The sequence below is a fragment of the Hyaena hyaena genome, unplaced genomic scaffold, assembly GCF_003009895.1.
Source record: "Hyaena hyaena isolate Hyena2069 unplaced genomic scaffold, ASM300989v1 scaffold_64, whole genome shotgun sequence".
NCBI classification, from domain to species: domain Eukaryota; kingdom Metazoa; phylum Chordata; class Mammalia; order Carnivora; family Hyaenidae; genus Hyaena; species Hyaena hyaena.
Genome location: NW_024080698.1, coordinates 1876783 through 1897995, shown reverse-complemented (window position 1 = coordinate 1897995; position 21213 = coordinate 1876783). Strand labels below are relative to the sequence as shown.

Sequence of the window (21213 nt, the reverse complement as noted above, 5' to 3'; positions counted from 1 at the left end):
CCTAGAAATAAATTAAAAAAACATTAAAAAAAAATTAGTTGATCACTTACTGACTGCCAGGAAAGGGACAGGCAAATTTATACACAATTTATAGGCAAGGCTTATCACATTCAATTCCCTGATGCTAGAATGTGTTTTGAAGGATGAAAAAAGTAAGTTTCTAACCAATCAAGGGGAAATGTCTCCTTTACAGTGGAAGTTAATGGCAGAACGTGTCATGNCTCTCTCTCTCTCCTAGAAATAAATAAAACATTAAAAAAAATATATTAAAAAAAAAAAGATTTTTAAAAAATGAAAACTTTTAGCAAGATGCAATTTTAAAAAAAGCAAAATGGGAACTAGTTTATCCAAGACAAAGTCTTCTTCCTCTAGTAAAAATATTAATAATTATTACTATTTCTGTGTAAGATTGAAGACAAAACTTAGAAGGAAAAGCTGTGATTCTCACGCATCTCATCTACCACTATCCACAGCAAAGAACTGAGCAGCGCGTAAGCAGTTCTAGTCTCAACTGATTCCAGAAAGAATCTCAGCATTCATTTCTTTGGTCAATGACATACAACCATGGGGATTTATCTTGCAGGCCCTTACAAGCCCTAAGTAAGAGTTTATTAGTTTATTAAAGTGCTCTAAGGTGCCTGTGTGGCTCAGTCAGTTGAGTTTCCAACTCTTGATTTCAGCTCAGATCATGATCCCAGGGTCATGGGATCGAGCCCCATGTCAGGCTCTGCACTGAGTGTGGTGGAGTCTGCTTATGATACACTCTCTCGCTGGGGTGCCTAGGTGGCTCAGTAGATTAAGCATCTGACTTTGGCTCAGGTCATGATCTTGCAGTTTGTGAGTTCAAGTCTCACATCAGGTGAGCTTGAGCCCTGCACTGGGTGAGCGTAAGCCCTGCTTCTCTTTCTCTCTCTGCCCCTCACTCACTTGTTCTCTTGCTCTCTCTCTAAAAGACAAAAAAAAAAAAAAAAAAAAAAACCACAACAACAAAAAAAGATTCTCTCCCTGTCACATTCTGCCTTTCTCCCCCATCTGTGCTCTCTCTCTCTCATCTTTCAGATGAGATCGGGTGCGAGCACTCTCTCTCTTTCAAATAATAAATAAATAAATAAATCTATTAGGTTTCAAAGCAATAGGGTATGACTGAAAATATCCTAGTTAAAGTAGTTTTAATTATAAATGAATAGTATAGTATTCACATCAAAGGGCAACAGGTTCATCCTTTAAGAATGATCTTATCCTGGGGCACCCGGGTGGCTCAGTCGGTTGAGGGTCTGACATCAGCTCAGGTCACGATCTCACAGTTCATGAGTTCGAGCCCCACAGGAGCCTGCTTCGGATCCTGTGTCTCCCTCTCTCTTATTCCCTCCACCACTTGTGCTCTGTCTCTCTCTCTCTTTCTCAAAATAAATAAACATTAAAATTTTTTTTTAAAAAAAGAATGATCTTATCCTACCTGTACTATCATTTATATTTTTGGAAATAGTTCTTTCTCTCAAGCAGACTCCCACAGGGGAGGCATGGGCCAGAGGTCTTACACTTATATCCCTAGTCCTAAGCATACTGTCCTAACATATAGGAGGAACTCAATATACGCTCTTGTCACTTTTAACGACTCCTAGTGAGGAGGGCTAAATACCTTAGCCCAACATTCACACTCTCCTTAGATTACTCAGGTGTTTTCTCTACTCGTCTTTATGATTTTTGGCTGTGTTGTAACTTAAGCTATTGAAAAATAACATTAAAATTGTTAAAAGCGATACGGTTCAAATTACAAATATCCCTATGATGTTTAATCCTACTGTTATGCTACATTTTGAAGCACAGAAGATGAAACGCTTAGGTGACCAGAGAAGGAAGCCAACTACAGATATGAAATTGGTTTCTATTTCCAGCTTTGTCACTTGTTGACTATAAATACAAGTATGAAATTCCTCAACCTCCATAACATACTTCCTCATGGATAAAAATAGGAATACCTGTATTCCCTAGGGAATAAAGGAAACTTTATTCATTTATACATACACACAGAGTATGTTAGTTAAGCTCTGTTTTATTTTAGGCCCCCAAAAAAATTACTACCCATCCCGAACTTCATTCTCTAACTCATTTTCTGCTACTCGGCTCCTCTCTTCCTCCAAGTGTCTTATGCATCATTCACAACAGTGAAGTCACCATTCCCCAAATTCTCCCGCACTTTTCAGCTCCAAGCTTTCACACAGCACATACTAGGGAACACTAATCAGATTTTAGAAGCAAGAGCAGATGCGGCAAGGAGACCGATTCTACCACTTAGTAGCAGCTAGGAGACCGGCTCTACCACTTAGTAGCTGAGGGGCCTTGGGCAGGTCCATGCTGCAGTTTTCTCATTTTCTTTAAGTTTATTTATTTATTTTGAGAGAGGGAATACAAGCAGGACAGGACAGAGAGAGACAGAGAGAGAATCTCAAGCAGGCTCTGCACTGTAAGTAGAGCCCAATGCAGGGCTTGAACTCACAACAGCAAGATCATGACCTGAGCCAAAGTTGGGCACTTCACTGGCTGAACCACCCAGGCACCCCTCATTTTTTGAAGTAGGCTCTATACCCAGTGTGGGGTTTGAACTCACAACCCTGAGAGCAAGAGTCACACGCTCTTCCAACTGAGCCTGACAGCTGCCCTAATTTTCTCATTTTTAAGTGAGGAGAATAATACCTATCTCGCAGCTTTATTAATGTTTAAATGAAAATGTGGGTACAAAGCATTTTATAAATTTAAAGGTACTCCAGCTACTACTATTAGTTATTTAAGTAAGAAATAACCTCCTTCACTAGACTAGAAGGCATCTTTTCCAACTAACAGGCTCCTCTTCTCCCCCAGGACTCACTCTTGATGGGCACGAAGCCTATCACACACTGTGCAGGACACCCACTATAAAGATGATGATACATAAGATAGTGTCAAAGTCACAGCTGCCAAAAGCCACAGGTAACCACCGCTGGGAGAAAATATCAGAACCATGAGATTGACTCGGATGAAGACTCTAAAGCACTCGTTTTCAAAAACATACATATTCACAAAAACAAACTAAGAAGCCATGTATCCACAGAAAGTCAGAATGTCAATCCAAAACATAGGTTTTGTGTTTCTAAGGACCTAATTCAGATTTCACAAATGTTATCTGACCCCTGGCAAAAACAGGCAAAAGAGCCATGATGATCGCCAAGCAGTGATCTAAGAAAGGCTAAAAATAACTGCTCCAAACACAAAGCAAGTGCTCAGAATATACTCTAGTCACTTTTAATGACTCCCAGCAAGGCTTTTTAAGATGGTTTAGAGTTTACAAGCAGCTTTCTTGTTTAATCCTCAAGAGCAACCTTTATAAAGAGGCTACTCACCCCACTTAGAGTCGAATAGACTCATTAAGTAAGCCAACTGGCCAGTGGCAGACATGCGACTACATCAATGTCCTTGATGTTTAGGTTGTAACTTTCCAACCTTTGCTGTTGGGATTCTACAAAGCTGGAGCTGACTTCAACCTTGGTAGTAGGAATATTCTCCTTTAGATGACTTTTGTACCTTCCAAATGCAAAGTTGAAAACTAAGGTCATCCACACTAATGTTTAGAATACGCTGTATGTAATGGTACGAAGGTATCATAAGTTTATTAAAACTCATTTCCCTAAATGAAATAAAATAGATGAGCTCTGTCCTCTGAGTCATAAAAGAAATTAAGAGCCTGCTTCCGAGAGTCTAGATTTGTAGTAAGAAGTCAGTGAAAAACTCCTGATGGACAGAAATGGAAGGCTGTCAAGCTAATCTTTGGCCTAGACTAGAGCTGCTATCTCTGCGGTCCCATCTATCCCATTAGCACAGCACCCCGAAACCTAGTCCTTCTCTTCACGCTCCCTCCCAAATGGAATAGGCTGGAAACTCCATAGCTGGGCCACAGACCAGGAGGCACAAAATTATCAAGCCACTGTAGGTCATGTTGTCTAAAGAAAAAGCAGACTCAGATACAGCAATCTTCTACCCTGGGGAGGGGTGAAGGAGTTCAGGGCCAGCAACGACCTTTCTGTTAAAGTACTAAGCCAATGTAGCCCACATTATGCCGTAAATGATTGAGGTGACCCCATTCCTGTTATTCTGTAACAGGCCTCCAGTCCAGCACTGGTTCCATAACTCAGAGCACCTCAGAAGTACCAAAGCACCAGAAGGAATACGTGAATCCCAGATTGAAGGGAAAATAGCACAGAAATGCTATTCACCATGAGGCTTCCATTTATTTCCCTTTAACGTGTACTCGTAATTGCTCTAGGTTTCCTAAAAACCTGTAAGTCTAAGAATAGGTCACCTACCTTATACTGCTGTAAAGAAACAGAAGGGTGCTGTTTGGTTAACTCATTCTCTGGCTCATGTCTGGATCTACTTTGCTCCAGTTTATAAAGCACCTGAGAACTTTCCTGTAGCCTACAAAACAACTTTTGAGAAAAAGAAAAATAAAGCATATGTGAGCTACATTCATCTTAAATGTCAGTCTGAAAAAAAGGCAAAGGACAAGTTTTCTAAATTCTTTAGACTAAAACCTCAGGCAAGGGGACTATTGGTTTCTAACCTCTTAATACTTACACAGGGTTTCTCTCCGACAGAAAATGAACACATATTTTTAAAACCCAAAACAAAGTATCACTGCAAACCAGAACACACAGTCATTAGGCCACAGTTCTATTCCCTTTAGGTTGGCATGAAACTAAAGATCTACTCACTTCTATACTCTCCCAATTCTGCTTCCTGTAAACGTGGCACGTGATTAATTCGAGTGGAGTTAGTCAACAATGGCCATGTCACGAGGCACTTAAATGGTAAAACTACAAGGACATCTTTCCTCCCCTCCCCAAAGTTTTCTTAAAACGCCTTTCACCCTGAAAGATGCATCACTATAGTTTTTGTTCTTTCAAAAATTAAAGAAAAGAAAAAGAGCTCAAGTTTGGTTTATTTTACACCAAAATGAAAGGTCTTTACACCATGGACTCGAATCTCAAATGTAAACTCTAGGGAAACACAGAATGGTGGTTCACACAAGGGCCATGAAGGGCTGTGTCAGTCCAATCCCATGGCCATTACTCCCACATTCTCTGAAAATCTGAGCTCTTTTCAAAAATGATTTGCAGAGCAGAGGCCACCACTTTCCAACACTTTCTGATGGGAAACTCTACCTTTTTAAGAAGAGAACAAATCTGCTGTCGCACTCCTGGGGACTGACTGTTAAGATTGTATGTGATGAAGAATTGAATCCACTGCATTTCTTCTGTGGAAACAATTTCTGTACTTCGATTACTTTCACAAAGCAAGCCTAATGTGTCTATCCGTACCTAAAATACATCAAGTAATAAAATGTTAATTTTTCAATGAAATAAGCAAAATGTAAACTACTTGACGTATTTATTAAGAAAAAAAAAAACCCAAAAAGCAGTAAAACTCAGTCTACCCACATGGACTTTAGAAAGGTTCCCTAAAGGGTGTGTGGGTGGCTCAGCCGTTTAAGCATCCAACTCTTGATCTCAGCTCAAGTCATGATCTCACAGTTTGTGAGTTCGAGCCCCATGTAGGGCTCTGTGCTGACAATGAGGAGCCTGCTTGGGATTCTCTCTCTCTCTCTGCCCCTCCTCTGCTTATGTCTACATGTATTCTCTCTCAAATAATTAAACTTAAAATTTTTTTTTTAAAAAGACAGATTCTCTAATCCCAAAGATCCTGTGGTTATATCCTATAAAATTATTTTATTAAATGTATAAATTGGGTATTTGCAAGTGAATAATCTTACACATTCTTATTCCATGGTAATGTTCAATTTCATTCTTTTTCCTTTTTTCTCACTGACAACTTTACCCCAGGACCTTATCACCTCACTCTTAGATGACTGTCATGCACATCTTACCAGTCTCCACACTCTAAACTCATCTGTTTCCATTAATTCCACTTTCTTGCTAAAGGCAGAATGGCTCTGGTTCCTAGTTACGAACTGAGTGAAATCCCAAGTGTTCAACCTGGCATTGGAAGATTCCATAAAATGGACCACTCTACTCCTACCAAACAATATCTTAAATTCCAGATCTTGTTTTGTGTTCTCTCATTTTAATACTTTTTTTTTTTTGGAAATCATTTTTTTTCTCATGGAAAGTGTACTCTTTAATTCCCATCCTTTATTTCCCCCCTCCCCCCAAACCACTCCCCCTCTGATAACCATCTGTTCTCTATAGTGAAGTCTGTTCCTTCGAGTGGCTTTTTTTCCTCTGCTTATCTGTTTTATTTCTTAAAGTCCACATATGAGTGAGATCACATGTGTCTTTCTCTAATTTTGTGTAGCATTATGCTCTCTAGCTCTATCCATGTTGTTGTAAATGGCAAGATTTCATTCTTTTTATGGCTGTGTAATATTGTATTATATATACTATGTACATAGTATATATATTATCATTATATATTATACACAGTATAATTACATTATATACAATATATAATAACATAACATATGATATATATCGTATATGTAATACATATACCACATTTTCCTTATCCATTCATCTATTGATGGACACGATGGACACTTCAGTTGCTTCCATAGTTTGGCTCTTGTAAATAATGTTGCAATAAACATCAGGTGCATGTGTCCCTTTGAATTAATGTTTTTGGATTTCTTGGGTTAATGTCCAGTAGTATGATTACTGGACCATAGGATAGTTCAATTTTAATTTTCTGAGGAACCTCCACACTGTTTTCTACAGTTGGCTGCACCAGTTTGCATTCCCACCAACAATGCAAGAGGGTTTCTTTTTTCCCACTTCCTTGACAACTTGATGTTTCTTATGGTTTTGAGTTTAGCCATTCTGACAGGTGGGAGAGAATACCTCATTGTAGTTTTGATTTGCATTTTTCTGATGATGAATTAGATGTTGAGCATCTTTTCATGTGCCTTTTGGCCATCTAGATGTCTTCTTTGCAGAAATGTCTGTTCATGTCTTCTGCCCATATTTTTATCTTTTTTAAAATTATTATGATTTCTCTTCTGCCCATTTTTAACTGGATTATTTGTTTTTTAAGTATTGAGCTGTATCAGTTCTTTATATGTTCTGGATACTAACCCTTTATTGGATATGTCATTTGCAAGTATCTTCTCCTATTCCATAGGTTGCCTTTTAGTTTTGTTGATTATTTCCTTTGCTTGCGGAAGCTTTTTATTTTGATGGAGTCCCAATAGTTTATTTTTGCTTTTGTTTCCCTTGCCTCAGGAAATCTTATCTAGAAAAATTTTGCTATAGCCAATGTCCGAGAGATTACTGCCTTGTGTTCTCTTCGAGGATTTTTACGGTTTCAGGTCTCACGTTTAGGTCTTTAATCCATTTTGAGTTTATTTTGTTTAAGGTGAGAGAAAGTAGTCTAGTTTTCCTAGCTCCATTTGTTGAAGACACTGTCTTTCCCATTGGATAGTCTTTCCTGCTTTGTTGAAGATAAACTGACCGCATAATTGTGGGTTTCTTTCTGGGTTTTCTGTTCTATTCCATTGACCTATGTGACCTATGTGTCTACTTTTTATGCCAGCACCAAACTGTTTTAATTACTACCATTCTGTCATATAACTTGAAATGTGGAATTGAGATACCTCCAGTTTAGTTTTTCTTTTTCAAGATTGCTTTAGCTATTTGAGGTCTTTTGTGGGCTTCCATACAAATTTTAGGATTGTTTTTTATAATTCTGTGAAAAGTGTGGTTGGGATTTTGATAGAAATTTCATCAAATGTGTATGTAAACTGCTTTGGGAAATATGGACATTTTAACACTATTTGTTCTTCCAACACAAGAGCATGGAATGTCTTTCCATTTCTTTGATCCTCTTGAATTCCTTTCATCAATGTTTTATAGTTTTCAGAGTATATTTTACTGTTTTTGGTGCAATTATAAATGAGATTGTGCTCTTAATTTCATTTTCTGCTGCTTCATCATTAGTATATAAGAATATAACAGATTTCTGTACATTGATTTTCTATCCTGCAACTTGACTGAATTCATTTGTCAATTCCCGTGTTCTCCCATTTTGTGTGCTGCTCCAATACTTCCTCTCCTTTAGTCACATTTATCACCTTCCTAATAAACTACCTCCTACTCTGCTCTATGCACCCCTAAGCCCATAAATAAGCACTTATATCTGTTTCCAGTTGGGTTATGCAGGTTTTCTTACTCCTTCAACTAAAATTTAAATAGCCTGGGGGAGCCTGGGTGGCTCAGTCAGTTGAGTGACCGACTTCGGCTCAGGTCATGGTCTCGTAGTTCATGAGTTTGAGCCCTACATTGGGCTCGCTGCTGTCAGCCTGTCAGCACAGAGGCCCCTTCGAATCCTCTGTCCCCTTCTCTCTACCCTCCCCTGCTTGTGCTCTTTCAAAAATAAATAAACATTTTTTATAAATAAATAAAAAAAATTTAAATGGCTTGGAAGCAAAATCTACACTTTTCAATTTGCCCTCCTATGGAACCCTTAAAACAGTGCTGGGCTCAACACAGGGTCCTCTAGAGTGGACTGCTAAGTGAATAAATGAAGCAGGAATCCACTACGTGTATGAAATTCCCAGGTATTTTGTTTGCTTACTTGGCAGTGCTGATGAATTAAGCCTTGTTTGATTCTTGCACCGGACACAAGGTTCCTCCAGGCATCAGTTGCAGACTGAAGATGTCCATGGGCTCTAGCCGTTCGCAGACAAGCCATCAAAGCTCCCAGAGCTCCTGTACTACTGTAAGACCCTAAGGATGGAAACGATTGTTCTTGTCTCAAAAGCACAATAGCACAGACCACTACTGTGCTATGTAACAACTACCACAATTTTCATTTTGCAATTAACATTGTATTTCAAGAAAAAAAATCGTATTTTAAATTCGAACGTGAATTAAAGTTCCTATTATAGGGGGTGCCTGGGTGGCTCAGTCGGTTAACCAGCCGACTTCGGTTCAGGTCATGATCTCATGGCTCACGAGTCAGAGCCTGACAGCTCAGAGGCTGGAGCCTGCTTGGGATTCTGTGTCTCCCTCTCTCTCTCCCCCTCCCCCACTCATACTCTGTCTCTGTCTGTCAAAAATAAATAAACATTAAAAAAATTTTTAATAAATACAGTTCCTATTATAAAATAAACATTACTGAAAAGGGTTTAATAGTTCTTGTGTGTGTCAATAATTTCAAGTAAGCATAATCCTCTTATGTTAACGTAAATAAATCATTCTTGGGGCATCTGGGTGGCTCAGTCTGTTACATGTCCCACTCTTGGTTTCGGCCCAGGTTGTGATCTCTTGGTTTGTGAGTTCAAGCCCCCACACTGGGCTCTGCACCGACTATGTGGAGCCTGCTTGGGATTCTCTCTCCCTCTCTCAGTTCCTCCCCCACTTGTGTTCTCTCTCTCAAAATAAATAAAATAAAATAAATAAAACAAAATAAAATAAAATAAGAAATCATTCCTTTTTGCTCTTTTTACTTTTTCCTTGACACTTAGAAATAAACCAGGATGGGGCGCCTGGGTGACTCAGTTGGTTAAGCATCCAACTTCAGCTCAGGCCATGTTCTCATGGTTGTAGGTTTGAGCCCCGCGATGGGTTCTGAGCTGACGGCTTAGAGCCTAGAGCCTGCTTCAGATTCTGTGTCTCACTCTCTCTCTGCCCCTCCCCCACTCGTGGTCTGTCTCTCTCTGTCTCAAAAAAAAATTTAAAAAAAAAAAAGAAAAAGAAATAAAATAAAAAAAAGAAAAAGAAAAGAAATAAACCAGGAAGTGATTCAGGAAAAAGAAAGCAGGTGGAGAAATATTTAAAACATAACTAAAATGACTTTGAGTCAAAATCAGGAAAAACACTTCAGTGGCCGAATATCATTTGCCTAAAAATGAGCACTAAACCTCTGGATATTTTGGAGTTACTGTTCTTCCCTCATAAAAAAGACAACAGGAGGATTATAAAGAACCTGATGTTTGGGGTGCCTCAGTGGCTCCGTCGGATAAGCATCCGACTCTTGATTTTGATTCACGTCGTGGTCTTATAGTTCAGGAGATCAAGTTCCATATGGGGTTCTACGCTGGCAGCACAGAGCCTGCTGGGGATCCTCTCTCTCCCTCTCTCTCTCTGCCCCTCCCACACTCACCCTGGCTCACTCTGTCTCTTAATATAAATAAATAAACTTAATTAACAAAAAAAAGAACCTGATGCTTTTGGAGGCTAGGACATCAGCCATTACTAACAGGACAGTGAGCTTGGCCTCACAAGGCACAATGACATAAAAACAGAGACTGCCTCATTTCAGAACAGATTCATGAATCTTGAACTTTAGATGGCTTCTCAGAAAGGCAGGAACAACTATTGTCAAAAACTACAAATAATGGGGGGAAAAAACCCAGCTACAAATAATGGCTTATTTTTGTGTATAGAATTAGATTTTTCTAGCTACCTCATGGTTACTGTTTGAAGTACTGAAAGTTTTCAATAATTTTTAGTTCTCAGTATTCTTAAACTGTGATATAGGGTACCATATTCCTGCTTTGTTAAGCAGAATATAATAATTTTAAGATTTACGCGATAGGGGTGCCTGGGTGGCTCAGTTGGTTAAGCATCCGACTTTGGCTCAGGTCATGATCTCACAGTTCCTGAGCTCAAGCGCCACACAAAGCTCTGTGCTGACAGCTAGCTCAGAGCCTGGAGCCTGCTTCAGATCCTGTGTCTCCCTCTCTCTCTGTCCCTCCCCCAATCATGCTGTCTTTCTCTCTCCCAAAAATAAACATTAAAAAAAATTTTTTTTAATTTACATAAGAAGTCAAGATCATCATTCATATATTCATTACTGATTTATGCTTTAATGCCACGATTCCTTCTGGGTTACTGAGTTTCAACAGAATATTTACTCCTATTCTCAATGACCTCAGATGGCTGTTTCTTGAGGTCACACATTCACATATATTTTTCTCTTTCCTAGAGACAAAAACTTGCTACTGCCAATTTACTTGTCTTTATCCTTGCCTAAAACAATATTTATTTACTATTTCAATTGCTAGATAAGCAACTTACATAAAACACTCAAATTTTTCTTCCAGTCTGAAAATCTAACAAAAAACAACTTGATAAAATGAGTTAAAGCTAGTAATAAGGGGGGAAGCCTGGATGGTTCAGGTGGTTAAACCTCTTACTCTTCATTTTGGCCCAGATCAGGATCTCGCAGTTCCTGAAATCAAACCCCGCGTCAGGCTCTGAGTTGACAGTGGAGACTGCTTGGGATTCCCTCTCTCTCTCCTTCTCTCTCTGCCCCACTCTCAAAATAATAAATAAACCAAAAAAAAAAAAAGAAAAAGAAAAAGAAAAAGAAAGTAAAGAAAGACTTAAAAAAACTAATAATAAAAGGGAATCTTACACTCATAACTAAAATCAATCTTTAGCTTGTAGAAATGACAAGCCAAAAAAATTCTATTTCACTCAAGAGAGGAACATTCATTTCAATCTGAATATCATCCACATCTGCCAAGATACCTACCCTTTTATAACTAGAAATTACTAAAAGAATGGTTCATCTTACCACTTTTAGCATCAGCAGAAGTTTGAAGAATCTTTACCATGTAGCTTAAGCTTTCAGGGCTGCAATTCAATAATTTTGGCAAGTAATAATCGATCACGTAAGATTTTTGGTCCAGATTTCCTTCACACAGTATAAAAAGGAGAGGAGAAACCCAAGTCTCATGCCACTCATCAATCCACGTACTGTCGACAGCCTGGGACTTCAAATGACTCTTGTGATTTCTGAACATGGTCTCCAAGAGGTCACTTGCATAAGGTACCAATGACTGGTCTCCCATCACCTCTAAAATTTGTGATGGAATAGTTTTCGCTAGTGCCAAAATATGTCCGATTCCTGTATAATCGACTAAACAAGCAAGACACATGTACTTCCCTTTAACATGCCATTCCAGTCGCAGAAGACTCTCGGTCAACTCACAAACGAAATGATCGGCAGCCAAACCTTCTGAGTCTGATTTGTCTTTAGTGAGCTGGTGCATTTGGAGAACATTTCTGAATATGATTTTGGTTTGGTGTCTCAAAGCATCCAACGGATGTTCCCAGTGGGTATAGACATATTCCAAAAGTTTCCCAACTATGCTTGAATTCCCATTCAGACTGTCCTTTAGGCTTGGGGAACTTGACTCAAGGACATGTATGGCTGAATTAGTCCAAGATGCCAAAATTCTAGAGAGAAACAATTCCAGAGTCGATTCCTTGATCCTGAAGAAAAATGAGCCATGTTATTACAAACTGACTAGTAAAAGACATTTCATTTTATAATCATTTAGACTTTAAAAATATAAAAGACAAAGAATGGCCAGAAAATCCAATCACTATTAAATTTACATCTTACAGTAATAATCCAGAGGCACCAGGGTGGCTCAGTCAGTTGAGCATCTGACTCTTGATTTCAATTTAGGTCATGATCCCAGGATTGTGGGATCAAGCCCCACGTCAGGCTCCGTGCTGAGCATAGAGCATGCTGAAGATTCTCTCTCTCCCTCTGCCCCTCTCCTCTACTCACTCTCTCTCCAAAATAAAAAAAATAATAATTAATAAAAAAAGAAAATTAATAATCCAAAAAGGGACATAAGGAAACTTTTGGGAGCGATGGAAATGTTCATTATTTTATCCTAATGATGGTTTCACAGGTGTTTTAAAACACACTGAGGAGCTAGGGTTGTAGACCATTGAGGGAACGGGATTTCTTTCGAGAGGAATAAAAATATTCTAAAATTGATTGTGGTGATAGTTGTACAACCCTGTGACTCTCCTAAAACAGAACTGATTTACACACTTTATTTTTTTTTTTTTTTTTAATTTTTAGGAGAGAGAGAGAGAGAGAGACAGCGTGAGCAGGGGAGGGTCAGAGAGAGGGAGTCACAGACTGAAACAGGCTCCAGGCTCTGAGCTGGCAGTCAGCACAGAGCCCGACGCGGGGCTCGAACCCACAAACCGCGAGATCATGACCTAAGTGAAAGTCGGACGCTTAACCGACTAAGCCACCCAGGCGCCCCTGATTTACACACTTTAAATAGGTGACTTTTACGGTATATAAATCATATCTCAATAGAGCTGTTATAAAATACCACAATGAAAAATTTTTATATTCCTTTAACGTGCACAATTTTCACATATATAAACTGAAAAACATGTAAAAATTATTTTAGAACATTGTGCTTTTCTTCCTTTACCTACATGCTCACTACTATTCAAGCTGTATCCATGGTTCAACATTTTGAGCACACGATCACTTTCAGGCAGTATGAAAAGAACACCAAAAAAAACCCCCACAAAACATGATCCAGTGAAGTCAAAAGAGCTGGTTGCAGTTCTGGCTCAGGTACTTATTATCAATACCCTCTCAGGTTGTAGCATTTACTTTTCTCATTCCACTTTATCCACACAACACATCGCTTTCCTATCCTATCTATCAGACACGTGACGCTCATACTGAATTACCTCTGCTGACACTGTTCATAAACTCCAAAGCACTATCCATACAAAAATTTTCATAGCTTTTTAAAAAATGCTAGCATTAGAAATTAAATGTTAACATTAATATTAGAAATGTTCAACACAGGGGCACCTGGGTGGCTCAGTTGATTAAGCCCCTGACTTTGGCTCAGGTCATGATCTCACAGTGGGTGAGTTGAAGCACCACATCAGGCTCTCTGCTGTCAGCACAGAGCCCACTTCAGATCCTCTGTCCCTCCCTCTCTCTCTGCTCCTCCCCAACTTGTGTTCTTTCTCTCTCAAAAAATAAATGAACATTAAAAAAAAAATGTTCAGTGCAGGTTCACATGCACCAGTAATTTCTGTAACTTTCTCTCATCTCATCTTCTCTTGTTCTACTTTCATACCCACTTCATTGCCTATACAGATCTCTCTTTCAACTCAGGGTTATCCTGCGCACTTTTCATTGAACTACTAAGTATGCCAGTTAAGTCGCCATTTTAGAAATGTCTGGCAAGCAAAACAAAATATGAGACAAGAGCATGAAAACTCACTGTGAACTCAAGGTGAACAAAACATGCACGATATTCAAGAGCAGGGCCTCCCCACGTGGGCCCATCCCTCCATTCTGCCAGTCCAACATGGTGAGTGTCCCTTGACACAGGAACAAGAGAGTTGAGTGCGAGACATGAGCATGACAAAGGCTCCTGCAGCAGTTCAAAAACCAGTCGGGGACGCTGGCACAGTCCACTGAACGGAGAAGCAAACCACTGATCTGGAACAACATGACAGAGCTAATGCGTTACAAAGCCTCTAAAACTTTTCAGGTATTTCAAAATGTAAATCCAAAATCCCCTTTCCCCTGAAACATGCTAGGAATAAACTGAACCTAACACTTGAGAAGCCACAAGTGTTAAGATTATCATACCAACAGGAAAAAATTAAGTCTGAGGATTAACAATTCTGAGTATGTGAACCATGCTGCCGGTCTGAAGGTGCTGGCGGAGCCGAACACATCATCCCCTGCAAGGGAATGACCTTAACCTTCTTTAGAGGTGATGTGAGAAGCCAAATTGTTAAATTTTACCCAATGATAAATACTTTGTATGAGCTCATAGAAGAGGACACATCTGTTTTGCATAAGGGCAGGTAAACAGCTAAAAGAAGTTTCTAAATAGAGTAAGGGAAGAAAAACCTGCCAGTACTAAATACAAGGATTATAGCCCAAACTATCAAATTATATTTTCCATGTAATCAAATTCACTGAAAAAATTGATTCTTGCATGCTTCCAGTCTGAAGTACAATATTTCGGCTATTCTTATTAAAAAGGACATAGTTATCAAAAAGTTATGACTTCATGTATGTATATATTAATGTCTGCAGTTTTAATATTATAAATATCTTTTTTAACGCTGAGAGATGGAACTGAACAAACAGCACTAGACACATATTAGGATGTACCCCCAAAAATGTTGATAGTGATTATCTTTAGGAGATGGATTTACGGGTGACTACTTTTGTCTTCTTTCTGCTTTGTCGGCATATTTGGACTGTCTTTATTATAAGAGAAATAGATCATCAGAAAGATTCTGCTATGCAGAAAAAAATTTTTAATTCACTGCCTTAAAAATATTTTTTAAATGTGTCAAATTATCAATGAAGTATACAATTCTACAAAGGGGATATACTCACCAAATCAGGAATCTCTTCAGGTGGGTGAAACATAGCCTTAATAAAAAGAATAACAGCTAACCCAGATGTGCTCTGAATTGTCTGTAAGAGGTCATCTATTTGGTAAAAAAGTAGAGAGCGTGGATTAAATGACAAGGGATATTCTGGTACAGGGGAAAAAGCACACACTGCAGGGACAGACAGTCTTGGGTGCAAGTTCTAACATGACCACTTCCTAGGTGAACAGGACTTGGGCAAGTCACTTAACCTCTGAGGGACACAGCTTTCTCTTCTGTAAAATGGGAAAATGTAACTCCTGTCTGACAATTATTTTAAGGTTTAAATGCATAACGAACATAAGGCTTTTATGCCCGGCACATCAACACTTAATAAATGTGATTCCTTCCTCTCTCCACTAACACCCACTCTCCCTTCCTCTCCCCGGCGCATCTAGCAGCAACACGACTGCCCTCCCTGCACTGATGCCTCTCCAACCCAACCCCCACATGCATTACTTTTCCTTAAGGTGATTTCAGGGCTTGTGTAAAGAGCCTGCATCAGTACTAACTGACAGCTTTGCTATCATTGGCACTGTGCCAAATGCAACCAATCTGGACTTGCTATCTTCTTGTTTTCTATTAGCCTCTGGTTTGTAATAAAGTTTACCAAATATGGTAAATTATTCAAGGTGGGCTAATAATCACAATTGCCTAGCATAAACTACCTACTAAATAGCTACTCTGCCCTTTATCCCTGCTAACAGAACCGTGACTTTGATTGGGGCAGCCGTGTACTCGGCCAAAGGCGGGACCCTTGCCTCCTCAATCTTGCTTGCAAGTAAAGGTAGCTACGTGAGGGTCTGAGCCAATGGGATGTAAGCACATACTTGGGTACTTTTGTTTCCTTCCTCCTTCCTGCCGTGAACATAGACATAATGTCTGGAGCTACAGCAGTCAAATGGCAACCAGGAGGCAACAAACATGTGAGTGAAGGCCTACATGCTGAAGACAGCAGAGCAGAAATGCAGAAATGTGTGGGTCCTACACTGCATACAGTTCAGGATCGCCTGCCTCTGAACTTCATGTTACTTGGGGACGAGGGGACGCATATATGCTTAGAGCCTGAAATTTGGTTTTCTGTTACTTGCAGCTGAACATTTTACTGATACATAAAATCTTAAAATCCTGGCGAAGAATAGCAATGAATGGGTCCCATCAACAGTTCAGAAAAGAGGCTACCTCTTACTAAAATCAGGCCCTGGGGTGCCTGGGTGGCTCAGTCCGTTAAGCATATGACTTCAGCTCAGGTCGTGATCTCAACGTTCAAGGGTTCGAGCCCCACATTGGGCTCTGGGCTGACAGCTCAGAGCCTAGAAACTGCTTTGGATCGTGTGTCTTCCTCTCTCTCTACCTCTCCCCCACTCTCGCTTGCACTCTCTCTTCCTCTCTCTCATTCAAAAGTAAGTAAACGTTAAAAAAAAAAAATCAGGCCTCCAATACATTTTACCCATCTTATAACAAATTCCTCTTTTAAAAAGCAAAGATCCTCTGAAAAGATGTCTGTAAATTGTGTCTTAAAGTAACCTTCCTTGTCTTTTAGTAACTACCTGGGACCCTAGCCCCCCCCCTAAAAAAAAGTACTATTTGACAAGATAGCTAGGACTTTCACTAGTTACCAGGGTTCAAACCATATACATAATGAGATACTACTTTTTCCCATTAGCCTAGCAAAACCAGAGTCAGTTACTATTCTTTACAAATGAAAGATGTAACCGACCCTATTAATTTTTTAATTAATATTCATGCATACATGATCATACAGAATGAGAGGTAAAGAGTGAAAAAGTAATGTAACTTTTTGTAAATACTATGTGTAAGTATCATTTTTTTTTGTTAATCTTACTGTAATATGAAACACTGATACAGGAAAACACCCAAAACAAGAGCATAGCTTAATAAATTACTTGACATGAACACCCTCGTACCCACCACCCCAGGCGAGAAGTAGAACTCAGACCCCCAGCCCAGAAGGCTCATCCATGTGCCGTGTCTCAACCACAACCCCCTTCTCTCACCCTGAGGAAGCATTATGGTGACTTTCATAGTAATGGCTTCCTTATTTTCAAATGGTTTTATCAATCAAATGTACATCCCTAGATACTATAGTTTACTTTTATACATTTTTTTTTAATGTGACATATTTTTTAAATGCCTTTTAATCTACAGGTGCCCTCTCCACCCCTTCCACTGCATTACAGTTTCTCTATTCGAGAATTCTGGCCTTCGACCTGCAGAGTTTCCCACAATATGGATGTGGGTTTGTTTAGTCCTGACACAGTTCTACACGTTCTTCTGTCTTCTGCAATTCTTGTAAACTGGCAGGTGACCTAGAGATTGGTCTCAAGTTCAGTCACTTCGGGAAAAGTATAGGTGGCAAAAGCAAGACTCTAAGGGCACATGATGTCCAGCCATCTGATCTGTGAGGTTAGCAGTTGCTGACGCTTAATGCCTACGTCAGTTCGTTGGGGGTTACAAAACAGTGATATTATACCATTTCATTTCATTATTTGAAATACTTTTATAAAGAGAGACTTCCTCTCATTAACTATTTGGTTTCCAGTGGCACTGTTCATATAAACGGAAGCAACATATGAGATACAAGCGGGAATGATGAACGGCCCCACATGACTACTGTCATTACTTGAGGATAATACCTACTGCTGAGGAGAAATGTATGGGTTACATTAACCTTTCCAGATTCTCCTTCCGTATTTAGAAATCCATTTTCCTCACGAATTTTCTTTTGCCATTTAAAGTCTGTGGCTTTTCAACACTAAGACTGTCAGATTTCCTTCTTTACAATACACATACACAAGATTTAGAAAAGTCCTTCAACATGACCCCTTGCAGAACTGGTACATTTGAAAGAAAAAGCATTAAAACCTCATAATCCAGGGCCTCTGCCCACTTTAAGGGGCTGGGGGAGAAGTACTTCTACCTGTCAGTTAGGTATCAAACATTTCATACCATTATTAGCATAAGCTGAATGACACTCAATTACAATCATCATTTTTATGGTTTTACACTTACCATCAACTAAAAACTTGGTGAAAATACTGAGCAATCCACACATACTTTGCCACGTGGGAGAAGTAGATATCTTCAAATGGATTCTCTGAAAGTCTTGTATTTTTTGTACTAACATCACTGAAACTCTAGTACCTACCAACAAGTCATTCATCAACTGCGTTTGAACAATATGATTACCAGCAAATTTTCTATAATGAAGAAAAGACGATATTATAAAAAAAAAAGTGACACCAAAATGTCACCACTTCCATCCCTCTATAAAAAAATATTCCTCAATCAAAGTGCCAAAATTCATTTTAGGTTATAATAGACAATCATACCTCTCTGTTCCATTCCCATAAACATTCCAATTCTGTGGACATTTACGGCCAGCTTTCAACACTCTTACCTCAACATTTCCCTCCTTCTCAGCCAGTGACTAGACTCATTTCTCTCCTTTTTAGAGTAAAAGTAATAGAGCAAGAATGAATGCCACGGTTTCATAATTTGAACACTACCTAACCTTGGGACACTTTCTTCACCTGGCTGCCAAGACACTAGGCTCTCCTCCATTTTTTCCTATTTCACCACTGCTCCGTCCTACACACCATGGCTACTTCGTCATCTTCTCTCCAACCTCCTTCTGTTACAGCTCTCAGTCTTTAGTCCCCCTCTCCAGCTACTTTGTTCCCTTGCTGCTGATCTCAAGTAGCTCATAAACTTGAACTTATAATCTATATGCTGCCAATTCCCCAATGTTTATCTCCAGGCTGGACCTCTCTTTCTAATTCCAGACTTGTATATGCAACTTCCTATTCAATACCTTCCCGTGGGTGTCTAACAGACGTCTCAAACTACGTGAACTCATCTTCATCCAAACCTGGTCCACCTGCTACAAAAACTTTGTCTTCATCCTTAATCAGATCACCTCCCCTGCTACTCCTGGCCTGAGTCACTCTCTCCCTTGGGTTACTGCAGTGGCCTCCTAACTGCTCTCCCAGCTTCTATCCTTGGCCCCCACTCAGTCTATTCTCAACATTGCAGAACACAGAGTGATGATATTAAAACATAAGTCAGGAAAAACAGTTTAGGGTCCCCCAGAAAGTTAGACTACTGTATGATCCACTAATTCTACTAATCCCCATATAATCCACTAATTTTGAAAGTAGAGACTCAGATATTTGCATAACAATGTGTATAGCAGCATTATTTATATTTGCCAAAAGAAGGAAGAAACCCACCAGTCCTTCAATAGATGAATGGATAAACAAAATGTGGTATATACATACAATGGAATGCTGTATTCAGCCAAAAAAAGAAAGAAAATTCTAACACATGCTACAATATGGATTAACCCTGAAAACATACAAAAGAACAAAAATTGTATTCCATTTATGTGACATATGTAGGATAGGCAAATTCAAAGAGACAGAAAGAAGAAGAGAAGTTATTAGTGGGTAGAGGTAAAAAGGCAGTGCATTTTCTTTTGGACACACTGAATTTGAGACACCTATAAAACATCCAAGTTGAGATGTCCTGGAGGCAAATGACTACATGAATCCACCACTTCAGGGAAGACATCTAACTTGGAGTGATAAGTCTGGGAATCTTGAATATACAGATAGTGCCTGACACCAAGTAAGTAGACAGTATTAAGCATAGATACAATGGGATATTATTCAGCCATAAACAAGACTGAAATCTTGCCATTTGCAATACGGATGGATCTAGAAGGTACAATGCTAAATAAGTCAGTCAGAGAAAGGCAAATACCATATGATTTTACTCATATATGGAATTTAAGAAACAAAACAAATGAACAAAGAAAAAAGACTTTTTTGAAAGTCTTTTTCTTTGAAAAAGGCCGTTAACTATAGAGAACAAACAGATGGTTACCAGGCGGAAGGTTGGCGAGGAGAGGGGTGTAAGTGAAGAGGATTAAAGACCACACTTATGACGAAAACTAGGTATAGAATTGTTAAATCATTCTAAAAGCCTGAAACTGATATAACACTGTATGTTAAGTATACCAGAATTAAAATAAAAATTAATTAAAAAAAAAAAAAAAGAATAGCACACAGATATTACTTCTATTCGCTGCCAGAACCTCAGTAAACCAACCACATAAAAAGACATAAATAGACAAGGGCAACAAATAGACAACAAGAAAGTAACAATAAATCTTTGGAGGCCACAAAGCAGATAGACAATAACTAACTTAGCAGAATCAATAAAAGTAAATACTAAGCCAGAGAATAATCCCCAAAATGACCTGATTTGAGCCCTAAAAGGCTAAGAAACTTGGCACCAGGTACTCCTTGATATGGAAATAAATGTAGAGCTGAAAATAAGAAGACTGGCTACAAGTCTGTTGAAGAAGAATCAGCAAACAAGCGGCTTACCTCTAGGGAAGGTAAAACACCACCAGACTGCAAACAAGCCAGTTAGGCAAATATATGAACAATGAATGCCAAATGCCATGACCTCAGCTTTTCTCGCTCCCTCAGCGACCAGAATATTAAGCCAATGGTTTGGTTCCATGGCGAATCCACTACCCATGCATAAAAAGACCTAAAGATATTGATATCAGAAGTTTTCCAAAGAAATTACCTCGTTAAACTAGCCTACAATAAAACCTGCAATCAACCCCACCCATGTGCACAGATTTAAATAAACTCTCAGTACTCCATTCTTAAATATGTGCACTTGGCTAAAAATCACCAGACTTCTGCGGAAAGCTTCCAGTTTCATATAGTGACGTGACCAAAAGCATCAAACAGAAAAAAAAGAGCAACATAGAAAAATAGGACTGTGATATATATATACAAATACATAAAGAAAATCCCTATCGTTAATATCCTCAGGGAGTTAACAGGATGTTTCATTTATAAAAGAACAGATGCTATGAGTAAGGAACACTCAGGGAGGAAGGAACTCTTCCTCATATTCTCCTAAAAATTTATTTGAT

The 21213-nt window shown here is 39.0% G+C and overlaps 1 protein-coding gene across 5 annotated transcripts in view; it reads right to left on the bottom strand.

Annotated features, from left to right (window-relative positions):
• The window catches only part of THADA (THADA armadillo repeat containing), a 319486-nt gene that overhangs the window by 289006 nt on the left and 9267 nt on the right, over nucleotides 1-21213 (bottom strand). For all 5 annotated transcript variants that reach the window (XM_039232422.1, XM_039232420.1, XM_039232421.1 and 2 more), the window contains exons 8-14: nucleotides 18267-18454; nucleotides 15199-15293; nucleotides 14060-14280; nucleotides 11569-12269; nucleotides 8620-8771; nucleotides 5196-5351; nucleotides 4338-4460 (exon numbers count right to left, since the gene is read on the bottom strand). In XM_039232422.1, the coding sequence (XP_039088353.1) occupies nucleotides 4338-4460; nucleotides 5196-5351; nucleotides 8620-8771; nucleotides 11569-12269; nucleotides 14060-14280; nucleotides 15199-15293; nucleotides 18267-18454 (1636 nt within the window). The remainder of the gene's footprint in view (nucleotides 1-4337; nucleotides 4461-5195; nucleotides 5352-8619; nucleotides 8772-11568; nucleotides 12270-14059; nucleotides 14281-15198; nucleotides 15294-18266; nucleotides 18455-21213) is intronic.